The following is a 19,283-nucleotide window of genomic DNA, read 5'->3' as shown; positions in this document are numbered from 1 at the left end:
GGGAAATCCATCTCATCTTTTGCCCGTCGTCTAGATATGGACGGCGAGGATGATACACCACGGCATACGAGATTGCGTGGTATTGATATTTTCGGTCGTAGGCGGAGAGGTGCTGCGACGGACCAATTGAGGAGGGGATCGATTGTGGAGCAGCCCGATATCGATGGATCGGAGGGGGCGACCGATTTTGATGCCAGAGAGCCTGATAGCGATTCTTTTCAGGACTACCTGGATGTGGCAGCCCGGGCAGTGCGACAGTCTGTAGTTGCACATGATCGCGAGGTTGAGGATAGCGATGAGCAGCCGACCCCGGGGAGACAGTCGACCCAGCGTGTAGGAGGTCGTTTTGCGAGTACAGGTATTTTTTATAATTTTAGTATAATTTTAGTACAATTTTAGTATATTAGTATATTTTAGTATATTTATAATTTTATTATAATTTTAGTATAATTTAGGTATATTTTAGTATAATTTAGGTATATTTTAGTATTTTAGTATATTTTAGTATATTTATAATTTTAGTATAATTTTAGTATAATTTAGGTATATTTTAGTATATTAGTATATTTTAGTATATTTATAATTTTAGTATAATTTAGGTATATTTTAGTATAATTTAGTATAATTTAGTATATTTTAGTATAATTTTATAACTTTCAGGGACAAGCAAACGTCCCAAAGCTAGTGAGGACGAGAGCTGGCTAGTTACTACACCGGTGGATGGTGGCCCCGTTGATGGTTCCGTGATTCCTAGTTTTCTAGGACATGTTGCCTCACGGATGTTGGGAGGAGAGATTCGGTCGTTTCTGACATGCTACAACAGATCATCAGCATGCCGAGATCTGTGTCAGTGGTTTTCTGGTGCGTCACCCGAGGTAAGAATAATATAGTGTGTCAATATTTATTGTAATTTGTATTTTTAACTATAAACATAAAAAACATTCAGTAATTGTATAAATTGTATATGTGTCATTTTACAACTGAGGGAGATGATCGAGAGGACTGGTTTGTCTCACCTTCCACAGGCCATGTTTAAGAACCTCGACACTCCGCTGTTGACTGCGTTCGTGGAGCGGTGGCAGCCCGATACGAACTCCTTCCACATGTCGTTCGGGGAGATGACTATCCAGCTGCATGATGTGTGGCAGATTCTTCGGATCCCGATCGACGGTCCGATGGTGTCCGAGTCTCCCCCTACTGACGGGCTTCATGCCATGTGCATGATGATGTTTGGGGTGAGTCAGGCTGAGCTTCTGTTGCCGACCCGAAATTTATGGGGTGGTGGAGGTGTATTTGTTGGGGCTGTACACGGGCTTCTCACCGAGGGTAGGGATGACGCTACTCGGGCCATAGCGTGGATGTGGCTTATGCTTGGATCCACTCTGTTTGTTGACAAGAATGGAGATAGGATTAGGCCGGCCCATCTTGCTGAGGTTTACAGCGAGGCAGCTGGACTATCATGGGGGTCTGCTACACTAGCCATGTTGTACCGGCATCTGGGCATAGCGAGCAGAGGAGACTGTTCAGGTATATGCGGATGTTTGACCCTACTGCAGGCATGGATATACGAGTATTTTCCGGTGTTCCAACCGCATAGAGGAGCTCACTTGATCCCAGCTGACCATGTCCGTGCACTGAGATGGGAGGTCGGGATACCAGGCAAGACGACCACCCGACTAGATACCATACGCGGGCAGCTGGACCGTATGACGGCGGCAGAGGTATTTTATAAAATTTTAGAATTAATGTAAGTATTATTTATAGTATATTATTATTTTTTTCAAGTGACGTGGTTGCCTTATGGTCCTTTCCCCGATGATGATCGGCTTCGAGTGTCATACGCCGGTTGGATACGGTGTAGAGACATCGTCGAGCCGTATATGCCCGATCGAGCGCTGCGACAGGTCGGATATACTCAGCTTATCCCAGCTGAGCGTATTAGACCTGATAAAGCAGTACGACCATAGAGATCTATAGCGTATAAGCTCACGCATTCCTTAGTCACAGTTGAGGATATCTGGCGGAGATTTCCATCGGCTCGGGGCATTGATCGGAGGAGATGCCGACCAGTTGGATACGATCTCACTGCCTGTGATCCTGCTTATATGGACTGGTATAGGCGATATTCGCATCCCCATCTCCTTCATGCACCACAGGCTGGACCGGTACAGCATGCTCACGCCAACAACGAATTTGTAAGTTTATTATTATTTAATATTATTATTTAGTATTAGTTTATATGTGTTTAATTTTTAATATTTATATTTTTTTTTGCAGTGGATTAGCTGGTTGTGGCGTGTTACCCAACTATCGGCTACCCACCGATCTGACGAGGATGTTCCACGCATTAAGAGGGAGATGGATGAGTTTATGGATGAGTTTATGGATGCGTGGCGTCGGGCGAGCTGAATTTTTGTTTTTCATATTCATACATTTTAACACTTTTTGTTGTAGATATTATATTTACTCTTTTACGTTTATAAATGTTTATTTTAATTTTTATGTTTTTAAATTTTATTTGTTAAGTACAATTCTGTAGTTACGGGCTTAACGGCCTGTTTACGGGTTTAACGGCCTATTTACGGGTTTAACAAACTATTTACGGGGTTAAAAAGCTTTTTTTTTGCCAATCCGACACACGGGCGTGTGGCTATCACGCCTCACCCAGTGGTCGGACGTGATAGACACACGCCTCACCGCGTGGTCGGACGTGACAGCCAACTGACCGACCTTGCGGTGAGGCGTGGGGCTATCACGCCCGACCACACGGTGAGGCGTGATACTCATACGCCCGACCACGCGGTGAGGCGTGATATCCACACGCCCGCGTGTCGGATTGGCAAAAAAAATAGAAATTCCCCTCCCCAAAACCATGAAAGGGCATTTTCGTCCTTTCACGGGGCTAGGGGTGGGAATTTGGGGCTGGGTTTAACAACACCCAAAATAAATGGTCATGGACTTATAGGTCTAAATAAAAAATCAATGGTTTAATACACCAAAAAAATAAAAGATCATGGACTTCAGTATGATTTTTGCCTTAATAATATAACATAGGCATAAATCTTATTTAGCCCCTAAACTAAAATGTGAAAATCAATTAGCCCCCTATTCTATACTAATCAGCGATCAAACCTTTAAATTATTCAATTTTCATCAAATCAGCCCCTCACACATATCGAGTCAAAATCTAAAGCTCAATCTCTCTCGTTGAGGTCTAAAAAATAATCCAAAAGTAAAACTAATAAGCAATTAAGTTAGCCCCATATTCTACACTAATTAGAAATCAAGCACTTTAATTATTCAATTTTTATCGATCAAAATTGGATAAATTACACTCATGGCCACTGAATTTTATCCATTTTCACATTATGGCCACTGAACTTCATTTCTTTCCGGTATGGCCATTGAACTATACACTTTTTAAGACTGGTGGCTACTCAACGCCTCAAAACGACCGTTGACTGCTAAAAATAAAAAAATCCAAAGCGTTAATAATATTCTAAGGAACTTTAATTCTTGAAAATTTTCGTTTTGGGGTCATTTAGGTGTTGTTTGGTTAGAAAAGAGAAAATGAATTTTTTGAGAGAGAATACTCTAAAAAATGTGATTTTCAAAAATAAAAAACATGGGTAAAATTCTGTGGCCATGGGTGTAATTTACCCATCAAAATTTGGAGTTCAATCTCTCTTGCTAAAGTCTAAAGAAAAAGTAAAACTAGTCAGCAATCAAACTCGCCAATCACTCAATTTTCACCAAATGAATCCCTTACACATGCCTAGGGTTTTAATTGAGCCGAGCCGAGCCGAGCTTTGGCCTGTTCAAGCTCTGCTTGTTATAAAATTCACGAGCTCGAACCCGAACCGAGCTTGCTATAAAATTAACGAGCCGAGCCCGAGCCGAGCTTTGGCTTGCTCAACGAGCTTGAGCCGAGCTTCGAGCTTGTTTCGAGCCCAAAATCATCTTTTGGACTTGATTCATTAAGAAAATTACCTAACCATGAATTGTTTGTGAGTAAATTGTTAATTATATTTATGAAGTTTGCTCGCAAATAACTCTTTAATTGTGTACATAAACAAGCTCACGAGCAAAGTTCGTGAATAAATAAGCAAGATGCTTACAAATAGTTCATCTATTACTCTTTGTGAATGAACTCATCTAATAGCAAATAAAATAATATTAAGTTTAGATATTTGTGAACTAACACAAAACTATACAGTTTTCTACAAAACTAAAATTTGTTCATAAATGTTCTAATCGAGCCTGCTCGCGAGCTTTCGAGCCGAGCTTTGGCCTGCTCAAACTTGGCTCGTTTACGAACCGAATTAGTAAATCGTGTTCATGAGCAGTTCGTTTACAAATCGAGCCGAGTCGAGCCGAGCTTTTATCGAGTCGATCACCGAGCTGCTCATGAGCGGCTCTGTTCATTTACAGCCCTACACATACCGAGTCAAAATTTAAAGCTCAATCTCTCTTGCTAAAGTCTAAAGAAATAATCTAAAAGTCAAACGAATAAGCAATCAAGCCCTTTAATTATCTCATGGGCATATTTATCTCTAATATGTAAATGGTATAAACTTATCCCTATCATACGAGCAAGAACTTTTATCACTATTTGAACAAACTAGTTTAACCATTATTTCACATACAAAAATTGCTAAAATATTGACTGTGTTAAAACAAAATACATAAAACTGTTTCGATTTATCGAAAAGTTACTTGACATTTTTCATTAAATACAGCTAAAACTAATCTTATCTTAAAAACATTAAGGGCAAATCTACTAATCTCTAAAAATAAGAGCAAATTTGAAACTCATTTCTATTAAAAATATATATATATATATAATAATTCTTAGAAAATTTTGAGAAAATGCAGAAGTTTTATTTTGGAGTGGAGTTCCATGGCCATTCACTCGTAATGCAATACTTGATTCAAGAGAAATTAACTATTCATTAACATCGAGCTCGGCCCATTAAGAAAATTAACTATTTGAACATGGTGCTTCTATGTTTATTTTGTTTTTTTTGTAAAAAACATCCCGAGATCTCTGATCTTTCATTCTTTGGTGTATTAAACCCTCGATCTTTTATTTAGACACCTTGAGCCCCTGATCTTTCATTGTTTAATGCATTAAAACCCCGATCTTTCATTTATGCACATTGAGTCCCTTATCTTTCATATATGGATGTATTAGACCCTTCCATGAATCAATTTATATAGTGGGCTGCTATATACCGCAAAGTTTATACTTTCCACTGCACCTTTTTGACAATTTTTCCCTCCTCATAATTTCAAATAAAAAACCTCAAAACTCTCAAATCGTCTCTAGTTTTTTGGATTTTCAAAAAACCCGACCTAAAACGACATGCCGCCAAAGGAAGGAAAGGGTAAAGGCTTCATGAATGTTCCGGTAAGTTTTTTTAAAAAAAAATTAGTCCGAAATCAGTTCCGCCTCCGAAATCGGAGGCGGAACCCTTTTTTTTTTTTGCTTGAACGGAACTCTGATGCCATTGCCACCACGGGCGGAACGGACGAACTGTTCGTTCCACCCGTGGTGGCAACGGCATCGGTCGTGCTTTCCACCACGGCGCTCTCGTTCCACCTTACGGTGGAACAAGAGGCGCATGCGTTCCACCTTACGGTGGAACGGTGCCCGCTGCCCTTCCACCTTACGGTGGAAAGGACGCGGTGCCCAGGTCGGCCCTGTGGCCGACCCGAGCGCCGCAACCGTTTGGCCCAGCGGCCGAACGGTTGCGGCGCTCTTTTTAGGCAAAATTTGCCCCGAATTTTTTTAAAAAAATAAATTCATTCGGTTCGGCCGTTGGCAAGCCCAAATTATTAAAAAAACCGAAAAAACGAGAAATTGAGTATATTTAAAAAATGTGTTATTTGCTTATATATGTAAAAAAAATTTGGTTTTACAGGCTGATATTGCTGAGGCCCGTTCTGGACAGAGACATACAAGGTCACGTGTTGTGACTGCCTCTGCCCGGAGGCAATGGACGGAGCAGATATTGATGGGGGATGCCTAGAGGGCACAGCTTGAGGAGATGGCGGATGATGTGGAGATGGACGGAGATGACTCTATGCCTCCTCGGAGTTCATCCGCTGTGCGAGTACCTACTAAGACCATATCGAGGGGTCGTGACGGACGTTTTGCTTCTACAGCAGGGTCGTCTTCAGGTGAGAAATTTAAATTTAATTATTATTATGTGATTTATTCGTGATTATTAGAAAATATACGAATATTCTGAAATGAGTTTACTGTAATTTTAGGTAGCAGCAAGCGTTCGAGGAGTGATGGAGAGGATGACTGGATCGTGAAGACCCCGAGTCCTGGTGGTCCATCTGATGGTCTTGTGATCCCGAGCTTCCTGGGACATATTGCCCATGCTATCTAGAGCGGGCAGGATAGGGGCCTCCTCAGGTGTCAGACACGCTCGGTATATTGTGGGAAGCTGTGTGTATGGTACGGTGGTGCTTCTAAGCAGATCCAGACGCGTATAGAGTCATCTGGATTGTCCCATTTACCTAATATCATATATGGCCACATCGATGCGCCCCTGATTGCGGCTTTTGTGGAGCGATGGCAGCCAGACACGTCATCATTCCACATGCCGTTTGGTGAGATGAGCATTATGTTATATGATGTGTGGCAGATTTTGCGCATCCCCATCGATGGGGATATGGTGACTGCTGATGCGAGTATTGAGGAGCTTCAGTCTTGTGTGATGGAGTTGTTTGGTATGACTCAGGAGGAGTTGCAGAAGGGTCACTACTATAATGGCGGTATACGAGCGGCTTCCGTCCTGGAGTATTGTCAAGGAGATCGGATTCCTAATGCACAGGCTACAGCTCGGACGTTTCTTATGCTCGGTTGCACATTATTCGTGGATAAGAGTGGGGACCACATTCGACCTTTCTATCTGTTGGAGGTACAGGACTCGGTAGTTGGAGCCATTGGACTCTCGTGGGGCTCAGCTGCACTAGCATATCTATACCATCATCTAGGTATTTCTAGCAGAGAAGACTACGGGCAGATCATGGGTTGTCTGGCACTACTTCAGGCATGGATTTATGAGTACTTCCCGTGCTTCAGGCCTTAGCGGGAGGGAGTCACATTGGATCCGGCGATTCCGAGGGCTTGCATGTGGCCATCTATACCGATGGAGAAGAGTGGGGATCGACTGAAATCATATCGCGTCCGGCTTGATAGATTGACTGCTGATGAGGTACAATTTCAATTTAATTAAATAAACCAAATTCATTTACTTGTATTATTTGTATGTTAATATTGTTGTATACATCTGTAGGTGATGTGGATGTCGTATGGTCCTGATGCCATTACGCATACCCCTAGGACGACATACGCCGGATGGATACATTACAGGGATGTGATCGAACCGTACATACCGGGGAGATGCCTTCGCCAGCTAGGTTACGTGTAGACCATACCCCGACCAATCTTGAGGCCGTTGAAGTGCGTACGTCCTTGGTCTAGCTTGAAGTATCGGGTAGAAGTGCCTGGCGACATGGCGGAGGATCTTTGGACCTCGTTTCCCGAGGCGGGCGTGCTTATATTGTCTCGGTTCACTCTAGCACGGACTCCTTCGGCCTGTGAGGAGCAGTACATGTTGTGGTACTACCTGCATTTACACCCTCAGCTACTGCCGGATATGTCTGATCCCGGACCGACTATTCATACTCGCTCGAACAGCGAAGTGGTAAGTGATTTAAGTTTTAATCAACTTATTTACATTTATCAAATTATATTAAATGAAATTATATTTATTCATTTTGGGGTATTTTTTTTGCCAGTGGGTTAGCCGTTTCGCTAACTGGGGAGAAGGTGCATTGGAGGCGATGAACCTTCTTGATGAGGATGTTGCGACTGAGTGGAGACAATCGTACGATCAGCTTTTGGATGCTTGGCATTCGGCCAAGTGATTTGTGGTTGTGTTTTAGTACTTTTTATTATAAGTATATGGACATTGGCATTCGGATAATATCTTTACTATGTACTTGGTATTTTAGTACTTTAATTTTATAAGTACGTTGTTTATTACCATTTGTTAAACAGAATCAAACAGCAACTGTTTATTATCCAGAATCAATCAGAATCAACCTGTAACATATATAAAGCTAACTGGATCAATCCAGAATATTACAGTATCCAATCAGACTCAATACAGACTCAACCTGTAACTCGACTGAACAAAACTGAGTCAAAACAGCAACTGTTTGTTATCCATAATCAATCAGAATCAACATGTAACATATATAAAGCTAACTGGATCAATCCAGAACATTACAGAATCCAAACAGAATTTAAACAGACTCAACCTGTAACTCGACTGAACAAAACTGAGTCAAAACAGCAACTGTTTGTTATCCAGAATCAATCAGAATCAACATGTAACATATATAAAGCTAACTGGATCAATCCAGAACATTACAGAATCCAAACAGAATTTAAACAGACTCAACCTGTAACTCGACTGAACAAAACTGAGTCAAAACAGCAACTGTTTGTTATCCAGAATCAATCAGAATCAACCTATAACATATATAAAGCTAACTGGATCAATCTAGAACATTACAGAATCCAAACAGAATTTAAACAGACTCAACCTGTAACTCGACTGAATAAAACTGAGTCAAACCAACAACTGTTTGTTATCCAGAATCAACCTGTAACATATATAAAGATAACTGGATCAATCCAGAACATTACAGAATCCAATCAGACTCAATACAGACTCAACCTGTAACTCGATTGAACAAAACTGAGTCAAAATAGCAACTGTTTGTTATCCAGAATCAATCAGAATCAACCTGTAACATATACATGATAAGAAGCCTGGACTGCTCTGTTGGTCCCGTGTAATTAGTTCCAAGGGGGGGTTAGGAACTAATGTAACTTTTTTTCGCTTAATTATGCTGACTAAATCAATTCTTTAAATTACTTGACTCAGTTTTGGTCAGCACGGCCGAGAGAGATGTAAGACAGCTTTAGTCAGAGGCTGACTAGAACCGTTTTACTTGTGAGTTGGAAATTAACACTTTGGTCAGCTTCCAACTCAGCACTCTGATTACTCAGTGTCAGCTTATACAATTTATATTCTGAGTAATTCAAGCAAGCAACACATACATATATATATTGAGAGAAAGAGTTAGAAATTACTCAGCAGATTTATCCTAGTTCGGCCTCACCGCCTACATCCAGTCCCCAGAATACTTCCGGGCTTTTTCAATCTAATACTGAGCTCTTTAAAGGTAGAGCACAAACCGTTTACAAAGTAGTTGAGTATGCAAGAGTAGCATCCTCTATTCGTCTACTCAACCCCACTAAGCGCTATAACCGAACACTTAGATTTTCTCTACCGCTGAGTACTAAAACCGAGTACTCAGCACTACTCTCTCAATTTTTTTACAATTGAAACAAACTTGTTCTTTCTAGATGAAGAACACTTTAGATGAATACAAATTCAATCTAGACTTTTACACAGAAATAGGAATTTGGTGTAAGATTTTCTTTTCTTGTTTGAATGTGCTTTGTATGTATGCTCTCTTTCTTTTTGTACTTCGGCAAAGGATCCAAGAGTTGGACTTGTCCTTTTATAGTGAATTTCTGATGCCTCAATCATTTGAATTCGGATGTATCCGTTGAATTCAAACGGCTCCTTGCGTCATTCACTGGTCAGCATACAGATATTGCAGGCCAATCCTGTCGTCTGAAATTAGCAGGCGTCAGGCTTGTCTTCTTCCGCCAGGTTCGTCTTCTAGCGCCAGTTTCATCTTTTAGCTAACGGCCAGTTGACCCATGCATCTCGAAACTGTCTCCGTGCGTAATTCCAAAGCTTCTGTATTAGTGCAGACAGTTGTCGAATCTTGTCTTTTTACAAACGGATCATTCGCGCTGTCCTGATGAACACTCAGCTTGACTCTAATAGACGTTGCCTTCGATCTTTGTCTCTGGCGAGGCTGAGTCATATTCTACTCAGCTTCTTCGGTCAGCTTCGTCTTCAAGCGTCTGTTCTGAAGAAGACTTTTCTTCTATTATGCTGAGTTGTGTTCCACTCAGCTTCTTTGGTCAGCTTCATCTTCAAGTGTTTGTTTTGAAGAAGACTTTCTTCTATTATGCTGAGTTATGTTCCACTCAGCTTCTTTGCTCAGCTTCATCTTTAAGCGTTTGTTCTGAAGATGACTTTTCTTCTATTATGCTGAGTCGTGTTTCACTCAGCTTCTATGCCTCATGCTGACTCCATTCTGTCGTTCTTTTTTATTTCTGTTTACTTAAAATTATACTCAACATTGAACAAACACATTAGTACAATTAAACCAAAGCACTTACATTTAATTTCCCCTTAATCATGTATTAACTTAAATAATTTTGTCAAATCAAAATCATGTGGAAAGGTGTTTCAACATGCTCAAGCATGTACCTAGTGGGAGACTTTGCATACTAGGTAGTTAAAGGGGAATCCGGAGTAAAAGACTCATTTACGAAGCCTGGACTGCTCAAGCATGTACCTAATAAGAAGATAAACATACTATCAGTTGACTGAGATTACAAATACATGATAAGAATACAAACATCTTCCAGTAGAACGTATTGAAAATACCTGATATTAGTTGCCTAGGCTTCTATCTGCTTGTGAACCTTCTACCATACCGTATCCAGCGATCCTGTGGCTGTATTGAGCCATTGCTTTAGACTCGCATGTTCGCTCTCCACACGATAAGTGGTTGTGTTGCCAAAATGTATGAAATTTTTCGTCTAAGCAATAACAAACTTCTCCTTGTGCACCAACCACGTCTCCTCAACGTATGAGATAAGAGTTTGGTACCTGCTCATCGAATCCTTCATCTTGCCCAGATTTTCCTCGTACTCCGCAATGGATAAAGATTGAATTAATGTTCTCCATTTTCCATTCTTGAATTTACCAGCAATTGATTTGTCTCCCATAATTTTGTACGCCCCGATCTTCTACATCCTTGTTTATATGTCAGGTGCATAGGAAGTGTGCTGTATGTGGGAAAACCTCCATAATCGGTTTCAACAACCCCAACTCCCTATCACTGACGATAACAGTCGGGTTGAGATCAAACCCAATCAAAACCCTCAGCCGCTGCAGGACCCAATGGTAGCTTCCTTCAGTCTCATCTTTAATGATGGTATATACGATTTTGAAATTGTTATTGCAAGGCGTCATCCCAACAATTTCAACAAATGGCATTTTGTACTTGTTGGTTTTGTACGTTGAATCAATGTCGATGTACCAGTAATAAGTCCTTAATGAATCTACTGATTCTGGATGTGCCATAAACACATGTGTAATCACGCTAGAATCACCCTCAGTTTGCGTATAATGGGCATACTTGTTCTCGAGAGCAATATGATAGAACTGACTAGTCAAGTCTCTACCTTCGAACCCATCCTTCCTCATCTTATCTCTATAGTTGTAGACGTGTTTAATTGTTGGGTTGTCTTCAGGATGCTTTTCTTTAACGGCTGCTAAAATAGCACAAGGCTTTGCTTGAGCCGAACTCATATCACGAACGATTAATTTAGATGCGGTACTGAGTCCGCTCATCTGCCGACTTCCCTCTGGATACACACGTAACGAATGATTGTGCTGACCAGTTAATCCAGCCTTAGCCTTTATCCCCCAACCAGTAAGGTCTGACCGTTGATAGGCTTTAATCTCAAATTTACACCTGCACGCTTTAGTTTTAGTTTTTCGTATTAACCCTGCATCATCTGTTCTCCCTCTATAGCGTTCACCCCGTGAACATCTCAATTGCTTTTGCTTTCCACCATGTTTATGCGAATATATTATAATCTCAAACCCAATTCGAATAGCTACCTGTTTTTCCCAAGTAACAGCATCTTCACACGAAGGGAAAACGGTGTCCGTTATAAAACGGGAACTGTAATCAATGCCGTCGGGTTGCCAATCTTCTAACGGTTCCTGAATATATAAAAAATACATAACATGTATTAACAATACGCAAAAAAAATGTAAAAAAAGGCATTCGGGGTGCATAATAGGTAGTAACAATACGCGTAAAAATTAAAAAAAATATAGATTTAGGGCTTATTCGGGCAGCCTGCACGTGAAAAATGACAATTTCGAGCTTGTTCGGGCCTCGTGTAGGCTAAACGGACAGGCTGCCCCGTTAAAAAGCAAAAAACGGGCCAAATTAGGCCTAAACGGGCAGCCTGCTCGTTCCACTGTCGGGTGGAACGGGCAGTTCACTCTGTCCGTCCCACGGCGGAACGAGCGCAGCGTGCCGCCTGTTCCGCGGGTGGAACGGGCGGCGTGCGCTGCTCGTTCCGTTGGTGGAACGAGCGGCGCATGCCGCTCGTTCCGCAGGTCGAAAGAGCGGCGCATGCCGCTCGTCCACAAGTCGAACACGTAGTTCATGCGTTCGGCCTGCGGACGAGCGGCATGCGCCGCCCGTTTTAGGCCAAATCTGGAAAAAAAAATCAAAAGTTAAAAAACAAAATTTAAATTTAAATTTAAATTTAAATTTATGTCGTAGGATTACCTCGTGTTCGAAATCATGGTCTTCGGGAATGCTCGGGGGGTTTTTAGGCTTGGGAGAGAAAGAGAGAAAAAAAATTTTGAGTTTTTGAAAATAAATTATGAGAATGGCATAAATGTCAAAAGGGTGCGGTGGGTGAAAAAAAAGTTGTGGTATATAGTAATACCCTTTATATATGTGTATATTAAGGACCTGCTTAGTTAGGTTTATATAACCGCAGCGTTTAGCATTTTCTATAGACACTGCAGCATTTTGAAACTTTTCACGAAAGGCTCTTTTCTTGAGCTTTTCATGAACTGTTTATAGTTACTTGTTATTGATAAAGTTATCTTTCTTATTCTCACAAAATGTGTTTCTTTTTTAACATTATTTTTTATTTTTTGAACATAATTATCGAAAAACAAGATTTTATTGTGTTCAATAAATTTTTTATTTTTTATTTAAATTATTTTTATTAATTTGTATAATACATTTTTTATTTTTAAATTTATTTGTTGATTAATTTAAAATATGTCCATATTATTCATTTTAAATACTAACAGCAATAGTCCAGTATAATTTTACCAAACTAATAATTAAACAACTAATAACAAACAGACAACAATAACAACAAATAGCTTACTACAACTGCAAACAACTAACATCAACAGCAATATATATTAGCTAACAGTTGAATCAAACAGACCCTTAATATACCTATATATAAATTGATTTATGGAAGGGTCTAATACACCCATATATGAAAGATCAAGGGCACAATGTGTCTAAATGAAAGATCGAGAGCTTAATGCACCAAACAATGAAAGATCATGAGCTCAATGTGTCTAAATAAAAGATCGAGGGCTTAATTCACCAAACAATGAAAAATCAGGGGCCTTAGAATACTTTTTGCCTTAATTTTTCTACTATTGGATGAGCTTAGTTTATCAAAGTTCATGACCATACCATTGTGGAAAAAACAAAGTAATATTTGTTAAAAACAAAGTAAGCATAGTCTAATCCTGATGAACATTGCTCACATGCAACTCATTAAATTCTCAAGAAGATCGTTCGCAACCTACTTATTGATTATATTCAACAAAGTGATAAACAAAATTCGTGAACAAAATCTAGTTTTATATTTTCCTCTTTATAAATAAGTAGAAAAATACAAAAATAAATTTTATGGTTAACTAATTTGCAAAGATAGTCCATGTTTAAAAATCCGTAAACAAAAGTTATGAGCTTAATGTAGTTTACAAACTCAATCATTCCATAAAAAATTGTTATACCTATTTAACGTAAAAAAGAGCGATTTGAAGGAATTAAAGAAAGTCTTTGCAAATCACCTAAAATACAAAATCTGACTTTACAAATTAATTAAAACACAAGTATTGATCCACATTCTTTAACTACAAATTTTATAAACACACACGCTCTTTTTTCACACGGGTTTTGTTTTGCAAATCAATAAACTCAGTCTATTTTTATACTTTTCCCTAGAATAATATAAAGTATAATAGAAATGTTATTATTAAAAAATAATCTATCACATGCCTGTTCACAAACATTATACATTATAATCAAGTTTTTTCACAAACCTATAACAGAGTCTGCACATGAGATTTCAAGTCGAATTTCCCCGTGCTCAAGCTTGGCTCGTTTACGAATCAAGCCTCAAAATCATGCTCAAGCTCAGCTCGTTTATAAATCGAGCAGAACTCAATCGAGCTTTTATTAAGCCGAGCCACTCATGAGCGACCCGGCTCATTTAGTGCCCTACTAAGGTGCATAAAAGGCAAACCAACAGTGGTTCTCAAAAATTCCATTCAAAATCAACTAAATAGCATCATATGTTAAAGTACACTCATCAAACAATCTTCTCTTAACATTTGTCCAACAAAAATATAATAACTTGCTGTCTATAAATTATGCTGGAGAATACTCTTTCATCTTAAGCAGATGCTGCTGCTGCTCCCTTTTGCCTAGGTGCTGCTTGAGTGCCTATTATAAAAGAGAAAAACGATATTAAGTCAAAATGACAAGAATTGTGTAGTTTTTTTAGGGGGTAAATTTCAATATGGAAAATAGAAGGCAAAAAGCATTCTGAGGTCCGTGATCTTTCAATTTTTGGTCCATAAGACCCCTGATCTTGTATTTAGAGACGTTAGATTAGACCCTTGATCTTTTATAATTGGGTGTTTCAAGCCCTTCTGAAACTGAAAAATTGGCCGTGATCTTCACTCTCCATTTGAGAGGCGTGTCAAAAAAAATGTCACCTCAGCCACCCGTATGATGACATGTGGATGAGAGAGAAAAGGCAGAAATTGAAAAGGAAAATCAGTATAGTTTTTCCCCCTCATATTATGATGACACGCGGATGGAATGACACCTATTGATACTTTGTGTTTTATTTCAGTTGAAAATCAATCTTCGTGAAACTTCAAGGCAACAATGGTTATTTGAGCAACTCTAAAATTGTTAGAGCAGAGATGAGGAAGACACAACTTGTGGCTATGAAGGAGGATTTGGAGAAGGTATATATCATATCGTTTTCCAATTCCATCTTTTTCTCCACAACTGACCAGACGGAGAGTTACAGAACCCAATTATAAAAGTTAAATGGCTTAATGTGTAAATAATAGATGAGGGATTTTATACACCAAAAAATGAAAGATAAGGGGGCTCAGGATGCTTTTTACCAAAATAAAATTTAATTTAAAATGAAAAGAAAAGATGTGTTTACCTTCTCTGAAACCACTCTTGAACCTGCGAGGAACATGGCGCATATACCTCATCCTTCCTGTTCCAGTTGTCTTTCTACGGATGGCCTTTTCACTCCAGTTGTCTGAAAGCGCGATTAGAAATATATCAAACATATGCTGATCGAAACACATAAACAGCAATAGAAAAGCAGAGCAATAAGAGATAGAAACTAGAGAAAATAGTTGATTTTAATTATAGAAGATGAACAAGAACAGATAGAATATTCAGGCACTAAACCAGCACCGTCCAGGGATCTCTCGCTCCCCCTTAGCCATACCAAGAGCCAAAAATAAACCATCTCTTAGTCATACTAAGAGCCAAAACTGAAACATCTCACGTCCCTGCGCTGTAACAAACTCACAGCCTTGTAAGTTATAGCTATCAAGATCTATTCCCTAGACCAGTATCTAACTTTTTCCACCACAACCTCCTATATCTGTCTTATGCCTTATAGAACACACATGATATATCTTGTAGCCAGCCATGGAACAAATGTTCTAGAACGGGTGTAGGCAGCACTTCTTTATCATATTCACACAAACCATTTTCCCATTTAGCAGTTACAATTACAACAACAACAAAAAAGCCTTAGTTCCAAAATGATTCGGGATCAGCTAACATAAACCATCATATGAAACCGTGAAATCAACCCAATCACAAAATGAAGCAAGAGAAAGTCAATGTCTAACCAAATTGGGATTGGGGAAAACTTTTAGATATAACTTACATATGTGTAAACTTTAATTGTATAGACTAGCTCAATGTACAGAAACACAACATACGTCTCAAAGCAATGATACAAAAGGGCTGTTAATTTCTGACACAACAACAACATTTAGAGAAACAACCTGCCGTTTGACACGATTATCATTTCTGTGACATTTATAACATATATAATCAGGTAGAATATATAGATGAAGTAACAGGATAACCCATTTTGACACCCAATGTACATAATCTTGTTTACAACCTCAATGAACTACTCAGAAATCTCATTCTGCCATATTGCAATTGCAAAAGCAGCAGCCTGCTTTACCCCAAATACACAAACTTCAGACAGCAATAGATCAAAGACCACAGCTAAAAGAAATCTGGATTGAGAATATTTATATGCATAATCTCAATGGTGCGGCTCAAAGTTCAACTTGGAACGGCATACACATATATCAGTATAAGCACATAAAAATTACAAGCTTAGCTAAATTATAAAAACTAAATAAAAACTAAAAACCATTGCAGACAGTTCCATATCGCATCAAAAGAACAATATATATAAGCAATGCGACAGAGTATACATACATTTCCTGACGCGAGCACGAGGAAAAGCACAGGCAGAGCAACGGCTCTTCTGGAGGTGAAAGCTACGGCGGCCACACCTGACGCAAAGGGTGTGAGTCTTGTTCCTCCTCTTACCAAAACTTCCGGTTCCTTTACCCTGCAGAATTCGTTCATTTTTGTATAAGTAAATACAACTGCAGATCAGTGTGATTGACTGAGATATACAATAAAAGAGATTTGCTCACCATTGTTGATGATGCAGAGAACTCCTAACTCTGGAGGCCGAAGAGAATCCCTAGGGGTGGACGGCGAGAAAAAAAGGGAATGGTGGAGCGCTGAACATATATAAAATTTGGGAGGCTAGGGTTTCTGTATTTTGGCTTATATATGTGCTTTATAATTACAATATCATAATACATCCTTTCAAATTTAACATTTTTTTTATTTTAGTTTTTAGTTTTATAAAATACGTTTAATTAAGTTATATATCATTGCATTTAATTATTCCATTCAATCTATCATAGATGAAACTTAATTGAAGAGAATAAGTGTTCGTTACTGAAAATATTAATGATGTAACTGATAAAAACGTTAAATGATGTAAATATTTGAAAAATATTAAAAGTAATTACGGAATATGATATCTGGTGAATATAACTATATCATGTGGTGCTTAAGAGACTCGAACCAACACTTGGAAAAAGAGAGCATATGGTACCTACTCAGTGGTTTAGAGCAATACGACTATTTATTAGGAACCTTGATTCGGGAAGTTTTACTAGACCGAGTCAATGATCTGATTATTACTATGATCATGTCTGATTCTGGGAATGATGCCTAGTGGGCTTAAGGAATATCATACCTCGATATCTAGAGAAACTTCCTCCTTATAAGAGATACATGCTTACCATGCTCCTCAACTCATAATCGTTTTTTATATATCGTTCACGGTATAAATAAAGTAAGTTCAGCTCATATATACCAATTCATTCACTCTCTTGAGTTTACATTACATCTTTCGTTTATTGATTGTCATCATCTTCCAGTTCTTTCATAAACTTATTTAGGCATTAGCCAGATAATGGCCCTTCTGACCTTATTTATGGTCAATCGCTTGTTGACAAACGCACTTTTATGATTCAACCACATCAAATTAGTGTTGTGGGCATGGACTGACATAACGATGCCTCGTTTAAATAGTTCCATTGAAATTCCTTCCACCAAAGCACTCCCCGCGTCGGGAATCTAAAAAAAAAACTAAAGAAGAGGCGTGATGAATTCAACATGTCAACCATGAACTAACTCTTGAACGGATGGAAGTAGATGAAACCCTATAGCCCCAACAAAAAAAGGCTCTTAGGCGCAATCATTTATTGATTGTGATCATCCTCCAAACCTTTTATAAAATTATTTAGGCATTAGTCGGATAATGACCCCTTTGACCTTATTTTTGTTCAATCGCATGTTGACAAGCGCATTTTCAGGATTCAACCATATCAAATTGGTGCGGTAAGCGTGGACTGACATAACGATGACTCGTTTAACCAGTTCTATTGAATTCCTTCCACCAGTGCACTCCCCACGTTGGGAATCTAGAAAAAAAAAACTAAGGAAGAGGCGCGACGAATTCAACATGTCAATCATGAACCAACTCTCGAAAGGATGGAAGTAGATGAAACCCTAGAGCCCCAACAGCAAAGGCTCTTAGGTGCAATCTCTCGACGTATAGCAAAAAACCTGGGATCTGTCCACAACGTCGTCAGCATCATGAGGCAAGAATGCCATTCAAATGGTCAAAGTAAAAGAAAAATTTGAGATGGCAGAAGAGACTACCAGGTATGTGACCAAATTTGAGAACACCAACTGCTCGATCGGACACTACAATGTCCGAAGTTACTATCATCAACGAGACGGATTGCCGAAAGAGTAAAGGAATTAGATGCTCAATCAATGGGAAAATGAGACTCCCCAATAAGATGATATCAGTCCCTAACTCCCACTGCACTTAACATACGAGATGCTAATTAATCCCCATAAGATCGGCTCGGGTGAAAGAAGAAAGACACCCTTTCCTTAACAAGAGGATATCAGACTCCAATCACCGAATGACTCATCACCGGTCGGTTTAATCTTGATCTATCAGCCAAGAAAGAACAACCAAACCTCGTAACTATGAGCGATGGTGTCACACCCGACCCTAGAAGACCTCAATCGGCACCAGACGTGAAATAGAAAGATCACAATCGATATTTAAGAGTCTCCAAATTATCCAAATATCATAACTATCATATTTTTTCAAAAATTTCTCTCAAATACATTTAGACTATATACATATTTCTATTACATTTAAGTGTCAAATACTACCCAACATAACCAAATCTCCAAATTACTACAAAGGCAAATGTCCTAACTAAAGACAAACCCGATGACTTGAACCTTGTTTATCAACCAGTGACGTCTCCTATACCTTGCTCTTTCTCGCCTAAAACATTAAAAACATTTGGAAAAAAAATGAGACAAAAATCTCAATAAGAAACTATCAGCTATAAAAACCAACTTTAATTAACATAGCTACATATATACATTTATAAAGGGATTTAATCAAAACCTTATAAAATATATTCAAAACTTAAGTTCATAATATAGTCAAAGTACGAAACCAAAAACCAAAAATATATAATCTTGTATCCATTCTTGAGTTCATTCCC

General features: G+C 38.9%; 1 protein-coding gene across 1 annotated transcript; it reads right to left on the bottom strand.

The window, feature by feature from the left end:
* Positions 1–14,341: 14,341 nt before the first annotated feature.
* Positions 14,342–16,972, bottom strand: LOC136224925 (large ribosomal subunit protein eL37x-like). Its single transcript, XM_066013351.1, has 4 exons — positions 16,821–16,972; positions 16,597–16,732; positions 15,278–15,379; positions 14,342–14,535 (listed from the first exon to the last, which is right to left on the bottom strand). The coding sequence occupies exons 1-4, from the start codon at positions 16,821–16,823 to the stop codon at positions 14,486–14,488; spliced, it is 291 nt and encodes a 96-aa protein (XP_065869423.1). The 5' UTR covers positions 16,824–16,972; the 3' UTR covers positions 14,342–14,485.
* Positions 16,973–19,283: the final 2,311 nt, after the last annotated feature.

This window comes from Euphorbia lathyris, chromosome 3 (assembly GCF_963576675.1).
Source record: "Euphorbia lathyris chromosome 3, ddEupLath1.1, whole genome shotgun sequence".
In the NCBI taxonomy this organism is placed as follows: Eukaryota; Viridiplantae; Streptophyta; class Magnoliopsida; order Malpighiales; family Euphorbiaceae; genus Euphorbia; species Euphorbia lathyris.
The sequence above is the reverse complement of the archived record's forward strand: the minus strand, read 5'-3'. Positions and strand labels throughout refer to the sequence as shown.

Bases quoted from the DNA above. Each gene is read 5' to 3' on its own strand.
- LOC136224925 (XM_066013351.1), bottom strand. The intron at 15,380-16,596 runs GTATGTATACTC...TCGCGCTTTCAG, and splicing joins TCGTGCTCGCGTCAGGAAAT to ACAACTGGAGTGAAAAGGCC. The intron at 14,536-15,277 runs GTAAACACATCT...CTTTTATAATAG, and splicing joins CAAGAGTGGTTTCAGAGAAG to GCACTCAAGCAGCACCTAGG.